General features: G+C 38.9%; 1 protein-coding gene, 1 non-coding gene and 1 pseudogene across 2 annotated transcripts; all 3 read left to right on the top strand.

Moving 5' to 3' along the window:
- Positions 1 to 1982: 1982 nt before the first annotated feature.
- On the top strand, positions 1983 to 5584 carry LOC120292753 (annotated as a pseudogene).
- LOC120293049 lies at positions 4832 to 4924 on the top strand. The gene has a single exon (XR_005550708.1). It is a non-coding gene; the product is annotated as a small nucleolar RNA Z266 (small nucleolar RNA).
- Positions 5585 to 7465: 1881 nt separating the features above from the next.
- Positions 7466 to 8753, top strand: LOC120292668 (probable aquaporin TIP-type RB7-18C). Its single transcript, XM_039310957.1, has 3 exons — positions 7466 to 7626; positions 7917 to 8199; positions 8625 to 8753. The coding sequence occupies exons 1-3, from the start codon at positions 7466 to 7468 to the stop codon at positions 8751 to 8753; spliced, it is 573 nt and encodes a 190-aa protein (XP_039166891.1).
- The last annotated feature ends 6997 nt before the right edge of the window (positions 8754 to 15750 follow it).

Genomic DNA, 15750 nt, shown 5'->3' with positions numbered 1-15750 from the left:
CTTTTTTCCTGCTTTCCAGGTCCCTGAACAATATGTTTGGCTACTCCACTTCTTCGTTCAATGACACAGGTGGCTTTTGCCTTGATTGAATTCCTTTACGAATGCCAAAATCCACGCTGTCCACGCATCCTCTGTTTGTGCAGGGCAAAGGCGAGTTCACACAATGGAATACAAGGAACATTCAGCTGTCTCTAGGATGTGCAAATGCAGTTGGTAAATGCACACAAGGCTAGTAAGGCTGAATAGCTTTGGGATAAATAATCCCAATACCCATTCTGTGAGGATCAAATGTCTATTTATTCTTTTTCCTTTACGTCGTGTAATATCTTTGTTCAAGAAGAGAGATATGTTAGTAATGTACCACAGGTGATCCGGTTGTGTGATCAGATAAATTTTGTAAACTCAAATAATCTCCATGTATTGATAATAACATACACATGCTCGCCCTCGCGAAGTAGGCGATGGAGCACCCATATATTTTCCAATCCTTTTTACGTTATGAATGTGTCGATGGGTTAGTTATGTGTACGTGCGCAATGTTTCTCTGAAGACATCTTTTGCTGGAGCATCTATAAGGTAACACGACAGGAACTCTCCTGCTACTTTTTTTTCCCCTTCATTTCGACTTGTTTAATGATTCTAATTGTAAATTTTGCAAAGTATGGTGCTTTCATGCTCAATGGATTATGTTAATTGTTGATGTTGTGTGGTTTTTCTATTCCTCATGCGTGTCCGACGTAGCGAGCCGAGAGAAAAAGTAACAATCAAAGGTATGCACTTTCATGTCCATATAGAAAGGCATACATAATCACTGTTGGATTGGTAGCAAGTGTGAGAACATTGGCTCAGTTTTTGTTTATTTCAGAAAAAAAAAGGAATATAGATTTGTTTATTTTGTGAAAAAGAATTTAGAAGGTAATCGAGAAAATATCTTTGAATTATCAATTTTCCACAAAATAAATATATCCTTACTTGTAGAATATATAACATTTACTTAATGATGGTAGCGAATTTTAAATATCAATTAAATGATGTAATTCCGTCAAAAAATTAAATGATGTAATTAAATGTTTTTTATATTGTTAGTAGACGGCGTAAATTCGTTTCTTTCGATGGTCAAACTTTCAAGTCACTTTTATTTTCAGCCATGGCTTCACGACGACGACAAAATAGCTTGTGTGCGTGCTCCAATTCAAAGCGTGGGTGCTTCGTGATTGTGCACTCACGCTTATCGACTTTGAACATAATATGGATGCGAAATAGGTTGTAAAATGGATCATTAATGAATTTACAACTTATTTTTATCAATCTATCTCTATAATTCTTTTCTCATTATTTTCAATCTCGCACTTACTCCGCACTCTTACTTCCAATTTGGGTATAATTTTTTTTTCCAAATTGAGTTAAATCTATAAGTATTTTAGAAATATGAATCAAGTTGGGTAGAAGTTATAAGATTTACATTACATGAAAAATGGATTAAAATGGGTTAAATGAGTCTATTTAAGTCGGATTATTTTCAACTTGACCTAAACTAATCCAATCTATCCGTTAATGGTTTCAAGACAGAGAGAGAGAATGGAAAAGAGTTATAAACGTAAATTAAGTCTAAGTAAATTATAAATTCATTTGTAACCAATTTAACATTTATATTATGTTTAAATCTATTTATGATCCATTTACTGAATATAACTAATTTATGTAACAACTCAGTTCATGGGTATAGAACCTATTGCGACAGGTCTACCAAATACTAACTTTCTTATTTTTTATTATGAATCAATACAAAATTGAAAATTCTATGCTATGTTGAAAGTCAATCTTAACATATTATAGTCCTAGATAAAAAGTTTAAAATGGGTTAATTAGATAGATATGAGTTTTCATGGGTTGAATTAAATATAAAAATATTTTAAAAACGAATTGATTCCGTATATAAAATGTCAATTTTAAATCGGATCATGTTTTACCCGATAGGACGATTGGACCGCACTACACGGGTAAGCTGCGGGCTGCGAGCGTGATTCCGCGTGCTCGTCCCACCCTATGAAACTCTCTTTAGCTCAGATCTTTAGAGCCGTCGTGTTTGCTGCTGGTGCTCGAGCTCTCCTCCTCCTCCTCCTCCTCGGATCCTCGAATCCCCAATCTCGCCATGGTAAGAGTTCTCCTGCTCATCACTCCCTTACTGCAGCCGCTGCTCCTGCTTCCGCTTCTGCGATTCCCTTTTTGTACATCGGGGGTGGATTCGTTGATGCGATTGGTGGAGTAGATAGCGATTTCGATCTCCTGCGAAAGCCGAGCACCTACTCGCGGCGCGTGGGTCTTTTGTTTTGCCCTTTTCTCCGCAGTCGAAGAGAAAGGTCAGGGAGCTCAAGGAGGAGACCGTCACGCTCGGCCCCGCCGTGCGCGAGGGCGAGCACGTCTCGGCGTCGCCCACATCTTCGCCTCCTTCAACGACACCTTCATCGTACGTATGCCCTGTTCGCTTTCCTCTTTGCCCTCCGATCCCGGTCTGACGGCACGTGCTTCCCCGCAGCATGTCACCGACCTCTGGGAGGGAAACCCTGTTCGCATCACCGGTACGTGTTGCTAATTATGCTGTTGTGCAGTACAGCTTCGTGAATTTGTGAATCTCCGGCTGCGAAGTCGGTCGGCGCAGAAGCGAAGATTGAATTTTTATTAATCCCTTGTTGCTAATTTTGTTTGCTGAGAAGGGGATGTGTTTAATTTTCTTTAGATGTGGCAGCTGCTGAAATTTTCGATTTTGGGCGAGAAATGTGCTTCATTCCTATAATTCTACTTTCTAGTTAGTGGTTGTTTGATGGTTTGTGATGATCGGTTGTGAGTTTCTTCTCAGATATGGCGTAGTGTGTCTTGCGAAGTTCCTTCATGCTGTTATACAGTACAACTTTGTGGTTGTGAATCTCTGACTACAAAATTAGTCAGCGTGGGATACGGAGATTGACTTTTTATTAATTCGCTTCGTTGCTAATTTTCATTTGCTGATAATGATATGTTCAATTTTCTTAAATGTGGCAGCTGAAATTTTCAATTTTTCAAAGGGGAATGTGCTTTACTCCTATGAGTCTACTTTCTATTCAGTGTTTACTTCAACGGTTTGTGATAGTCAGGTAGTAAGTTTCTTCTGAGATAGGCTGTTGTTTAATCATGGTTGTCAACGTATTTGGCGTTTGGCTTGTTTAGCCAAGAAGCCCTGCTATAGCTATGTATTTAGCTGTTTAGCTGAAAGGTAACATTGCTTCTGCCCTTTTACTTAATTTTTTTCTCTTACTGTTTAAAATTTTTCGAAAGTTCAGGCGGCATGAAGGTGAAAGCTGACAGGGATGAATCGTCACCTTATGCAGCCATGCTTGCAGCCCAAGATGTGGCTCAGCGATGCAAGGTAAGGTTTCCCCTTCTTGAGTCACAACCTATTTCGTGATTGTCTGAAGTTGTTTGTGTGCACGATCCTTTCGAAGTACAATCTGTTTCTGGTTCTGTCTTAGCCCTCTTTTGCGTTTCTTTTCTTCGAACACAGTATATTATAATTTTGTCAATAATTGTTATAAATGTGCTTCTCGGTGTGTTTTATAGGAGCTTGGTGTTACTGCCCTTCACATTAAGCTTCGTGGCTACTGGGAGGAAATAAGACCAAGACCCCAGGTCCGGGGTGCTCAGTCAGCACTTCGAGCCCTTGCACGTTCTGGCATGAAAATTGGTCGCATAGGTATATTTCTTCTTGTTTGATATTTAGTGCGATTTGTTTTGATCAGTAATGTTGGTAATGATCCTAGAATACCTCTCCATCCAAATTATTTAGTCATTGGTGTTGATTTTATGAACACATTTCTTTTAAGTTAAACAGCATCATAGGCTTTGAAACACCCCCCCCACCTTTCCCCCAAAAAAAAAGAAAAAGGAAAAGAAACAGCATGGAAGCCATCCTTGGATCACTGCTAGACCCAGCGTAATCTGAGTATTGATCTTACTGGGCTCACATTGGTCTCAGGTTATATTGTCATTCTTTACTGCCACCTCTCCCTCACACTCTGTGAGTACATGGTCAAGCTTTAGACACTAACTTCCTCCTGAACATTCCAAGTACTTTCCTTTGGTTTTCTCAAGTCCTTCAGTTCAACTTTTCAGCAAAAATGTCTCTGCTTTGGTCATTGCTTTTAATTTGAAGTGCAGCTCCTTAAGATCGCCTTCCAAAGTACCCAATGGAAGCGTTTTGAGTCATAGCTGCAACATCAAAGATGATTTTTGGGTTTGCTCTTTAGGGTTTTCCTCTAGAGTTCCCTTTTCATTCCTGCCTCAATCATTTTACGCAAGACATTAGCTCAGGATCTTTGATCTCACACTATGGGATTCGATGATTGTAGCTTGCTCTACTATTTCATGGATTTCTTCAATTTGTGGGATTTCAAATCCAGTGAAAGTTTGTGAATGTCTTGTTTCGCGGTAGGGGACATTGATTCTCACTATACTTTCTTACTTTGATGATTATAACTCCACCTTAGCTAAATTTGATTATTATTCTTTGCAATTTCTGAGGCTACTAATTAATTGCCTATGGTGAGAATGATGAGTTAAATGAATTTGTGGAAGGGATAACATTCCTTGTGATTTAACTCCTTTACGCTTATTGATATTCTGACTTGCCAATTTTATTTGTCGCCTCGTTTAATATGAGGATGCTATTGTGTTTCTGAGTATCCATATATTTACTTTTTCGGATTTTCTTCACCCAACCCAAGATGCTTTTCTGTTGTCAGTCTTAACTTTGATCAAACCTGTATGATGCAGTTGTCTGCGTGTTTAGCTTCAAACATGGTAGCAAGAGTCATGATTGAATTAGTTGTGTGAAAGGCACTTCTTCAGAACTCAATATTAATGGGCTTATTGATATTCTGACTCAGTACCACTGCTTTGAGGCACCAGTATATTGCTTCAGAAAATTTGTGGAGATTGTTTTCGATTACTATGTTCAAGCATATGAAGCATTGTAAACAAATTTATTTGCTGTAAGTGCAATTGGAGCATTGCATTTTCGGTGTTTACTTAAGCCTTGGTGTTAGCTAATATATCCCTTTGATTCTAAGACAAGGAGGGGGACATTTGTAGTTGGTTGTGGATAACTTAGTTGTACTGAATCTGCTGATCTACTGATTGAATACTACATTTCAATAATCATTAGCGGGTGTTAGAAGTGATCCCTTCATTCAATGACGTGTTTATTGGGAAATTTGTACTTTATTTACTTGGTTTTCTGATGGTAAATATGTAGTTTTAGCTCATGATGTGGATCTATACTTTTTGGCTTTTTACTCGATCATTTGCTCATGTGATTCTTTGGCTTGGTCATCAGAGGATGTGACACCGATACCAACCGACAGTACTCGCAGAAAGAGTGGTAGAAGGGGGAGAAGGCTGTGATTGCTCTTGGCATCAGGCATGCAATTATGTTGCTGCTTTTTCTGCGAGGTTCAGCATTAGACGCAAGTTTTCACTTTTCTTGCTGCCGTTGTGACTACTTATGTTAACACTCATTTTTGAGCCAGTTTAAGACAAAGTTTTGGATCTAGTTTCTGCTGTTATTTTAGCTTGAGCCTCATCTTGTCCTCTTTTACACTGTAAGTCTTGTGCCTCATTTGATGCTTTTTATTTGTGGCTCGTTTTGCCTACGCATCTGAATCTGAATTACTTCCTCTTATCAAAGAACTGAGGAGGTAGAGGTTTTGGAGGTGAATTGCACACAGAGTCAAAGGCTCCAGGCTTTGTCTGAAAGGGCACTGGTCAGATCCCACACGGTTTGATACTGGTTATGAATTGTTTATGGTAGTCATGCGCGTGCCTGTGTAATGTTCTTCTGAAGACATCTTTTGCAGGAGCATGTATAAGGTAACTCCATAGGAACTCTTCTGCTACATTTTTTTCTTCATTTCAACTTTTAATGATCCTAATTATAACTTTTGCAAGTGGGGTACTTTCATAATCAAACGAATAATGTTAACTGTGCATGCTGTGAGTGCTTTCTTTCCTTCATGTCAAACCAAGAGAAAAGGCAACAGTCGATGCACTTTCCCAACATGACCTTATTTCTTTATCCATGTGGAAAGGTTTACGGCAAGCGTGAAAACTTGATGCGACTACGCCGAGTGCGTAACATCAATCCGAAGATGGTTGTGAGTTTTAACATCTGTCCGAGGATGGGTGTGCTGATTTTCTGCATATTGTTAATCAACTGAGTAAGTTCATTTCAGTAGTCAGTTAAACTTTCTAACCATTTTAATCTTCAGCCATAAGTTCATAACATCGACAACAGAAGGACTCGTGCATGCACCCCATTCACGTTGCAGTGCTGAGTGAAAGCCAATATATTTACATAACATTTTACCAACCTAATAAAGAAACGAAAAAAGTGTTTTTTTAATTTAAAAAAAGAAGACACTTTGGGCGTTTGGTTATGTTCGCTTAAAAATTGCTCTGAACCGTAAATGAAAAAGTATTTCTGCTCCTAACCCCTTGAACAAAAATACGCGTCGCAGAACTCGTTCTAATAAAAATAAACAGAAACATGTTTGGTAAATTTGGATAATTTTTTTATTTCTTTTATTTTTTCTATTTTTTTCTTATTTTTCTTTTTTTTCTTTTTTTTTTTTTCATTTTTTTCTTCTTTTGGCTCTGGGCCGCCGCCAAGGCCTTGGCCGGGCGACCGGCCGGCGAGGGCCGAGCTCGCCGGCCGGGCGAGGCGCGGCCTTGTCGGGGTTACCACGCAAGGCCGAGGCTCGCCCGCCGGGCGAGCCCTATTGCCGCCCTGGCGAGCTGGAGGTCCGATCTGCGAGATCGAGCTCGCCTGTGCCGGCGCGAGGTCGGCTCGCCTGATCCGGCGAGGCCGAGCTCGCCTGTGCGGCGGCGAGGTCGGCTCGCCTGGCCTTTCTGCGAGCGCTTCGCCGCCGGGGCCTCCGCGAGCTCGCGTGGCCGGGCGAGGCCGCCGGGCTCGTCGTCTCTACGGCCGGCCGTGGCCGAGGCCGGCGACGCCCGCCATGAAAGAAGAACAAGAAAATAAAAAAAAAAGAAAAAAAAAAAGTGTTTTTGATTTAGAATTAGAACAAGAACACAAAATTGCTGCTTATTGTTTCTTTTTTTGTTCCTTTTAAAAAAAGTTAACAAAAAATAACAGAAACGCACACAACGCTGCTTCTGTTCCTTTTCGTTCTGCGAAAAAAAAACAGAAAAACTGTTAAAACAAAAAGAAACGCAAACAAACGGGGCCTTTTATCTCCAAAACCTCGGCCCTAATCCATGATCGAGGGAGCGGTTAACCCAGACGGTTACCTCTTTCAACACAGATGAACGTGTTAGAATGGAACCTTAGAAAAGCCCCCACCACCTTCCATCGATCAGTACGTGCAGTGAAACTGCTTCCCTGATAAAAAGGCCCTAAATCAGCGAACCAAAAACCATGAGGGTGATCAAAGCCTCTTCCTTTCTAAGAGCGGGTTCCCAATTCCTGGACGTCATGGAAGAGCTGTTCAGCAAGTCCTCCCTCCGGTCCTACTTCGCCGAGTTCATCTCCACCTTCATCTTCGCTTCTTGCCGGTTTGGGCTCTGCGATCTCTGCCGGTACGTTCTCCTAGAGCTCGCATCACAGCCAGTAGGACTGTTGTCGAATTTATGCATCGTGATCTAAGTGACAACAACTTATTTCGAAAGCGTGGTTAATCATGTTGGGGTTTCAATATAGCCTAACAGTCGCATGGACTTGAAAAGATACATTTTGCCATTTTGAAAGACATTGTTATCGAACTTGATAATGAATTTGGCACTAGTATTTACTATGATTTCTAGCATAGCTGGTAAACGCGTCATGAATTGAACATACATAAGCGAACTCCTATGAAAATTTTACTTAGATGTCCGAGACTGACTTTACTAGGGCATGTCGGGCGGCCCCCGGCTGGCGCCACTGGGGAGAATTGCCACATCCTGGTGGTGGCCATGGCGCATGCTTTTGCCCTGTTCGCGGCGGTGTTCACCTCGGCTCATATCTCCGGCGGCCATGTCAACCCAGCAGTGACGATGGGGCTGGTAATGGGAGGTCACGTCAGCATTCTGAGCGGAGTTTGTTTCGCTTGGCTCAGCTCTTTGGGTTCCACCATTGCTTGTGTCCTCTTGATGCTCCTCACACCAGGCCAGGTAAAATTTCCTCTCTTCCTAATGAACTTTACAAAAGAAAGAGATGATTTTTTTTTCCCTTTTTTTGATTTTTTTAAGGTAGTGTTATTATTTTCCATGTAAACTAACCTAACGCAAATAAGAGAGCGAATGAAACATTTTGATGGTTTTGGATTTGCCTGTTACATATGGTTTCAAGATCAACTAATTTTTCTTCAAACCCAAAAAAGGGAAGAACATCTTAGGGTTAGTGCAAAACCTGTCCTAACCAGTGGATTTGTGTATCAATTTCACTTGTCTTAGAATTAGATCATGGCTTATACACCTGGTCTTCTTCTCGGACAAATAATTTTATCCAAAACCTAAGAAATGCTTGATTGCATTTAAGTCTCCATAGACATCTGCATTCACTATGTACCTATGAGTAGTGGAAATTGTTTGGACAGGCGATACCGCCAGGTGAGTTAGCTCCACACGACGGGCATGGCGGCACGGCGACGGAGTTCATAGGGACATTTGCTCTCGTCTACACAGCCTGCGCCGCAAGAGACCGAGAAAGGGACCGCATGGGATAGCAGGCCCCACGGCGATCGGGTTTGTATACGGAGCGAATTTCATGCTGACCGGGCCATTCACCGGCGGGTTCATGAACCCGGCTCGGTCTTTTGGGCGGCAGCAGTCACCGGAGACTTCAGCAACCACTGGGTTCATTAAGCATGGCCCATTGCGGGCGGCGGAGTAGCTGGGTTGGTCTATGAGAGCCTCATGTCGCAGGGCAGCGGGAGGACTACGTTAGTGATCGCCGATGTGGCTTTAAGGGTTAAAGGCTTTAGATTTTAGATTGCTGAACGGGGCTAAATCTTTCGATTCTTTGATTTGGTTTTTTAACTTCATTGCTACCGATGCATTCCTAGGCCTTTGTAATTACGATGGTAATTGTTTCTGGATAACAAGCATTTGCTTTAGTCTCTTGACTACCAATTCAATTAGAGAGAGTACCATGTCGCTAATTTTTCATGTGACTCGAGATAATCTCTGCATGGTACTAAAAGTATCTATGAATCAGTAGAACCGATTTTTTTTTCCCTAATGAAGACGAATATATTTTGGGAGATAAAAGAAGTTGGCTAATGAAAGATGATATTTTCGCATTTGGCCAAATCATTGAACTTGAATGCGTTAAATGCTAATTTTATTATGCAGGTGAAATGTCTTCGTCTAGTGTTAATGGCATTGTTTTGAAGGATTGAATCTTGGAAACAAGAGGTGAAGTTGTGGTGAATGTGATTTGGCGAAGATACTCAATTCAGTAAAAGCAAAACACGAGAACAGAAGATGATGGTTTTTTTTTTAACTTCACATACTTGACCGAACTATGATTTGGGGGATTTATTATGCAAACACCGATTCCAATCTTAGACATGCATTATTAAGTCTGATTTTATGGAAAATTAAATTAAATCTCTATAAACTCCGATCACATCTTCATTTCAATCAACTATAGCTGAGTTGACCTTCATTAGATGATTAGATTAGATAGGATCGAACTAAGTTAAAGAAATTTACTGAACGTTGAAGGGTGGGCACAATAGGAGAAATCAAGCTAATCAATGAATCTTCAGTGAGAATCCGATGAAGCTCCGGCCAGGGATGTCTCGTGGACACTCCAAGTAGCGGTATAGTAATGGTCAGCCACCAATGAAATGCCGGAGGAGAGCCGCAAAATGACCTGAAGTGGACAGCTAGATTACCGACGTTGATATAGTTAACTCTCGGAGGAATCAATTTGATCAACTACACTCCAGTGCCTCTTGTTTCTTTCTTTACTCTCCTAATCTAGTCCTAATCTAGTCTTAGATCTGTGAGCTTTTCTCTCTCGATCTTATATTTGAGAGCTTTTCTCTCCGACTTAATTCTAGATTTTGGAGTTTTAATGAATAAGTATTATGCGCGATGATTACGGGCTCGCTCTCACAAGTTTTAGATCTGAAATTCTTCAATATGTTAATGTTGTCTTCGTACAATGATGGTGTTGGGGAATACTAAACATAGGCACATAAACTCTGAACGGCAAAGCCATGATTACAATGGAAATATCGACATATGTCTATTGCCGATAGTGTTGTATGATACTTATTAATTGACTCCTAATCTTTTTGCTTGAATATAGTTACGTATCTATTCTTAAAGGATGAAACCATGATTATCTCTATTAACCATGCTCTAATGAAATGCCTCGATTTCATGCAAGATGGTGAGAGAGTATGCTCAAGAGAAAAAAATGTCCTAAAATGTGAATCCCCCTTTCAATTTTACATTTGTAAGTTTAAATTATGACACTTGGATAAATTCAATGGCTCAAATTGATTTCTTTTTGATCTAGCCACTTCCCTAATGACTAAACTTGTCTCACATGGATGGTGACAGGTCATGATGGATTGTAAAGATCAAGTGACTAATGGATGACTTGGATTGGTTCTCATGAATTGATGACATGACAAGAGTTCCATCATGTCTGTATCTAACCACCGACTATAGTACACAACTATCATTGTTCACACATCACATGTGGATTGGCAAATTTCTCATAATTGGTGCCGTTGTGCAAAATAAGAGATTATGATCCAATTATTCGATACGATGATCAATTAGATCATGTTCTTAGGCATTATGATATAATCATTAAACATCTCAATTGGATATGTGTATTTATAGGCTTTCATGCATATTCATAATGATACCATGAGCACCTTTGAGCGATCCCAAGATATGTTTTCTTATATCGCTATATAATTACAACCCATCTTTGCTTAATGGATACAAAACACCCATGCTTCGGCACTTGGTGCAACAGGAAGCATCAATTTGACTAAGTAATGGCATTTTTGTAATTTCTAGAGGGGTAGTTTTGCAATTGTTTGACAAGGGAGAGGGGGTTATCGGCCAACTGAGATTGGCTGGAAAATGTCGGTCAACGCTGGTCAAATCGAGTTGACTTGATTGAACCAGGTTGACTCTTTAATTTGATCGGGTTGAACTAGTTTGAAATTTGTTCCAATTTTATGCAATTTAGTTCAATTTCATTTTATGGCTTGACTCATGTATTACTAAAAAGACCTAATTGCAATTTATTAAGATTTTGGCTATTTTTTTGTTCGTCATGACACTTAGATTTTAGCAATTTGATCATTTATTTATTGCATAGAAAATTAAGAATTAATTTTTAACTCCTAAACAAAATATTATTTAAACTACCTATAGTTATTATGAGCATTTGCATTAGTAGTTAATAGGTTCATATAGTTTGCATTTGGATTGAACTAGCAACGGGTGAACTCAGGTAAATAATCTTAAGCTTTAGCCTGCGGTAATGAAAATATGACCTAGCCCATTAATTCTCAAGGACTGAAATTCATTGGGATGTTTGTCAAATTGAGAGATCAATTTGTGTTAGGAAATGGAATCATAGTCATCTATTAAGTGGTGCAAGATTTGTCCGAGGATGCATAAAGCAAGACCGTGGCCGAATATATTTCAATGTTCAAAAGGAATGTTTGGTCAATAGTCATGGGCATACTAAAAGCATATATTAGATGAAAAAACTAGCTGCGAAATAAAAAGAAGGGAGATTCGGTCGGCAAGAGAAGAGAATATTTGATTGAAAGAAAAAAAGGAAGGAAAATATGCACTCATCCAGCAGCGAGTCGGTGAGTGAAGAAGTATAAATCCTCTGGACGACTTTTTTGCATGCAAAGATTGGGGAGCCACATTTGTTTGTTTCTCTACCCTGCCGCCGCCGCTGCCCACCGAGTCCCCACGTTCCACGCAGAATTGCCAATCATCTTGTAGCAGCGACAGCAGCCTCGCGAAGACGCCGACAATCCCTGCAGCCGCCGGGCTGATCGTTGAAGATCACTAATTTCCCCCGTGGCCACGTTTAGACTCTGCTGTCCAGCTCTAAAGATCGCCTGATGTTCCTGGCGAGGATCGGTGTCTAACCCTTGATGTGTTTTGCTTTTGCCTCATCGGACACTTGTCCGCCATCGTCGTGAGCAACCGAGCATTGCTCCCGGAACACCTGTCCACTGTTGAGCAACGCTGGGAACTCCATCAAAAGCTGATTTGCTACCACCACTGCGAATCGTGACCCCTCCTCGCCAAGCACGAACCTTGTCGTGCGTGATCCGAGTTGCAGTCGCGAAAACCCACCATCCGTGCACTACCGCCATCCTCGCCTCAATCTTTGTTCATGAGAAGGTCAATCGGCCACCGTGATCCACTGCTAGCCATCCGTTGAGCCCCCATCCGCAAACCGTGATCCGAACGTGTTAAAAATTAGGTAACAATCTTTATCCAATTCAATTGGAATATTTCATTCCTCAATTCGGATCGATTTTTATTTGATATATGATATTTGAAATATTAAACATAGGGCTTATTGATAAAATTGATTTGAATACTAATTTAATCCGCAAATATATCGGATTATTTTTTAATTATTTCAACTTATTATTGAATAATTGTGTTGTTTAAGATTGCGATAATCTTTTAATTTGAGCCGTGAGACGACAAATAATTTTTTGATTATGTTCGATTTTGCATAAGTGTCCTATTAGGATTATGATTTTGCATAAGTGTCCTATTAGGGTTATGATTTTGCATAAGTGTCCTATTAGATTATGATTTTGCATAAGTGTCCTATCGATTATCTTAATTTAATATGCAAGACGATGGATAATTTTTCTGGATATTGTAATCTTTTATTTGAATCATGATCGATATCTTGAATGATTTTGAAATTTTGTTTGATAGAATTGTTAGCTTTCATGAATAAAAAATACAAAAAAAAAGGATTGCATGGCGTATGAACGCGGAAACGTGCCCGGAAACATGTAACACCGATTGAAAGCATATTACGAGTCGGACATTGATTGTCATAAATTAAGTACCATCGTAGTTATCACTTGGATGACATACCTTGATTGTCATAAATTAAGTACCATCGTAGTTTTGAGGAGTTCTTTGAAGCCCGTTCGTCAAGAGAGAGTGTATGTTTCAAGGGGGAAATAAAGAAACGTCAACTATTCTAATATCCTCTTTTTACCTTTTATTTTATATATTACAGTAACTACATTCTTTTTGCTGCCATTCACTTACTTTTGGCCTAACATAAAGGATGAATTTGGCCCATCAAATATATATATAAAAAAAGTAATACTTTGAAAACCTCAAACTGGACACTGCGACAAATTTACCTCCTAAATTATTTTTTAAACCACCAAAAATCCCAACCCAGATACTTTGACAAATTTACCATAAACCGGGACACTTTGTGATAAATTTACCCTCTCGTTAGTTTTAGTTAAAGTTAAACAACACGTGGACAATCGACCGTATATCAATTTGGATTGTACACTGCTTGTCACGCTTATAATTTTGTGATTTTTTTGTGGTATTAATCTAATTTTTCTGATGGTATATTAGTCATAAATTTATCATTTGGGGTTTTTTGTAGCAAATAAATTAGTTTGGTATAAATTTGTCATAAAATGTACAAGTTTAGGTTTTTTTTATAGTTAGTCGTGGGAAATCACAAGTGTACCTCATTTTTTGTATTTTTATATAAAAAATAATGTGATAAATTACCACAAAGAGTTGATGGTTTATGCTTTTAAAGCAAAATATTAACCCTAAAAAAAAGAAAAAGAAACCATAAGCATGTTTAGAAAATATCTAGGTTAGATACCAAATTTTAAATTGAATTGCATGTTTAGATACTCCTATCCAAGATAAGATAGGATCTAGGTGAGTCCATTTCCTAACTTAAATTAGATAATATCTCATTGTAGATGTATTTTTATTTTTATTTATTTTTAGTTACGAATTTTAATAAAAATACCAAAAATATTATATCCATGTCACGTAGTTTAGTTACCTTTTATTACTATAAGGTGTCACATGGTATGCACATAGATTCTAAATGAAAACCCTATAAAAATTAATCGATCACAGAAATAGAAATCATATATAGGATTATTGATGTAATTTAAGCGAACATTGTGACGATTTCTTTGCTATAAAAGTCCTATAATGAACATTTTTTCATGAAAATAATAGTATCGAAATGGTATTAGAGAAATCTAGTGTACTAAGTTCTTGTACCCAAATTCTCTAATTCATAGGAGTAAAATAATTATCCTGTTATTTTATTTAGGTATCTAATCGACCTATCATAAATTGATTAGTAATTCATTTGTATACTAAAAACTTGAATCTAAGTCACAAATTGATATGAGCTTAAGAAAACCCTAAGTTTAGACTTAGTAATCTATTACCAAACTAGGCAGGCACTTCCGAGGCCAGGCCATGAGACGATAGACAAAAATTATATTCATGGCTTAAATGATACAAGAGAAGTACATAAATTTTCATGATAAAGCAAATCGAAACATAGCAAAAGCCAAAATACTCCAAAACAAAACCAAATCTAGAAAATAAGGAGGATCAACAAGGCATCAATAGGGTTTTTGACTAGTTGAAATAAGCATGGTTCGAATCGAATTGGTTCAATTTAATCAAATTGACCATTGACAGCCCAATTGAATTAATTTGCCTTGATTGCACTATGTTAGTGCCAATTTCATCTCAATTTGTTCAATTGAATTTACTTGTGGCACCCCAAATATTTCAATTGACTTTTAAGGGAGACTATGAAATGTAATTGAGGTTCAATTCAAATTAAATCTAAGTTAAACAAATTAAACCTTAGACTCGAATGGTTCAAAGTGAATTAGGCAACGGTCAACCTTTTGATTTTATCAATCACTAGTTGGCTAAATTGGACAAATTGATTTTAGCTATTGTGATTTGGGTCAAAATTAACGTTGGAATTTGAGCGGCTTAATGAATTGAACTTGATTTGGGCCACGGTGCAACGATTGATTGCAACCCTAGTTAGGCTAAAATTGGGGAAATTCACCTCTAGTTTGAAATCTTAACTGGCTTGATAATGACCTACTGATCAAATTCGAATGAATTTTGATTTTTATCAACTGAAAATTCGAAATTTCAATTTAGGTAAAAGTCAATTTCTATAAAATTGATGAGTTCAAAGTCAATTAAAGTAAATTTGTTATAAGTGTACCATTCTGAAATTTTTGTAATTAAAATATTAATTTAAACTAAATTTGATACATAGTGTATTAATCTGTATATTTTTCATAATCAAAAATTAATTTAAAGTAAATTTGTTATGAACGTATAGATTTGGGATTTTCGTAAGCGGGTGCTAGACGCTCGTCCTGCCGCACTCCTCCTTCCCTTTCGCCCGCGACCAGCCACCTCCACCGTCGCCGTCCGACGATCTCCTGCCGGTATCCTCACGCCTCGCTTTCCCGAATCTCGCGTCTCCGGACGGAGACGTTGGGAGGCGTTCGGCCATAGTTCGGTTCATCTCGAGCTCACTCTAGCCACCGTCTCCGAGCCGGGTAGGGATTTTCGTGATCGAAACTCGTTCCCACGCACCCCTGGTCGCTCTGCCCCGTCTCGTCTAAGGATGGGCTGAGCTCGTTT

This window comes from Eucalyptus grandis, chromosome 4 (assembly GCF_016545825.1).
Source record: "Eucalyptus grandis isolate ANBG69807.140 chromosome 4, ASM1654582v1, whole genome shotgun sequence".
NCBI classification, from domain to species: domain Eukaryota; kingdom Viridiplantae; phylum Streptophyta; class Magnoliopsida; order Myrtales; family Myrtaceae; genus Eucalyptus; species Eucalyptus grandis.
Note: the sequence above shows the minus strand (reverse complement) of the source record. Positions and strands in the feature narration are given on the sequence as shown.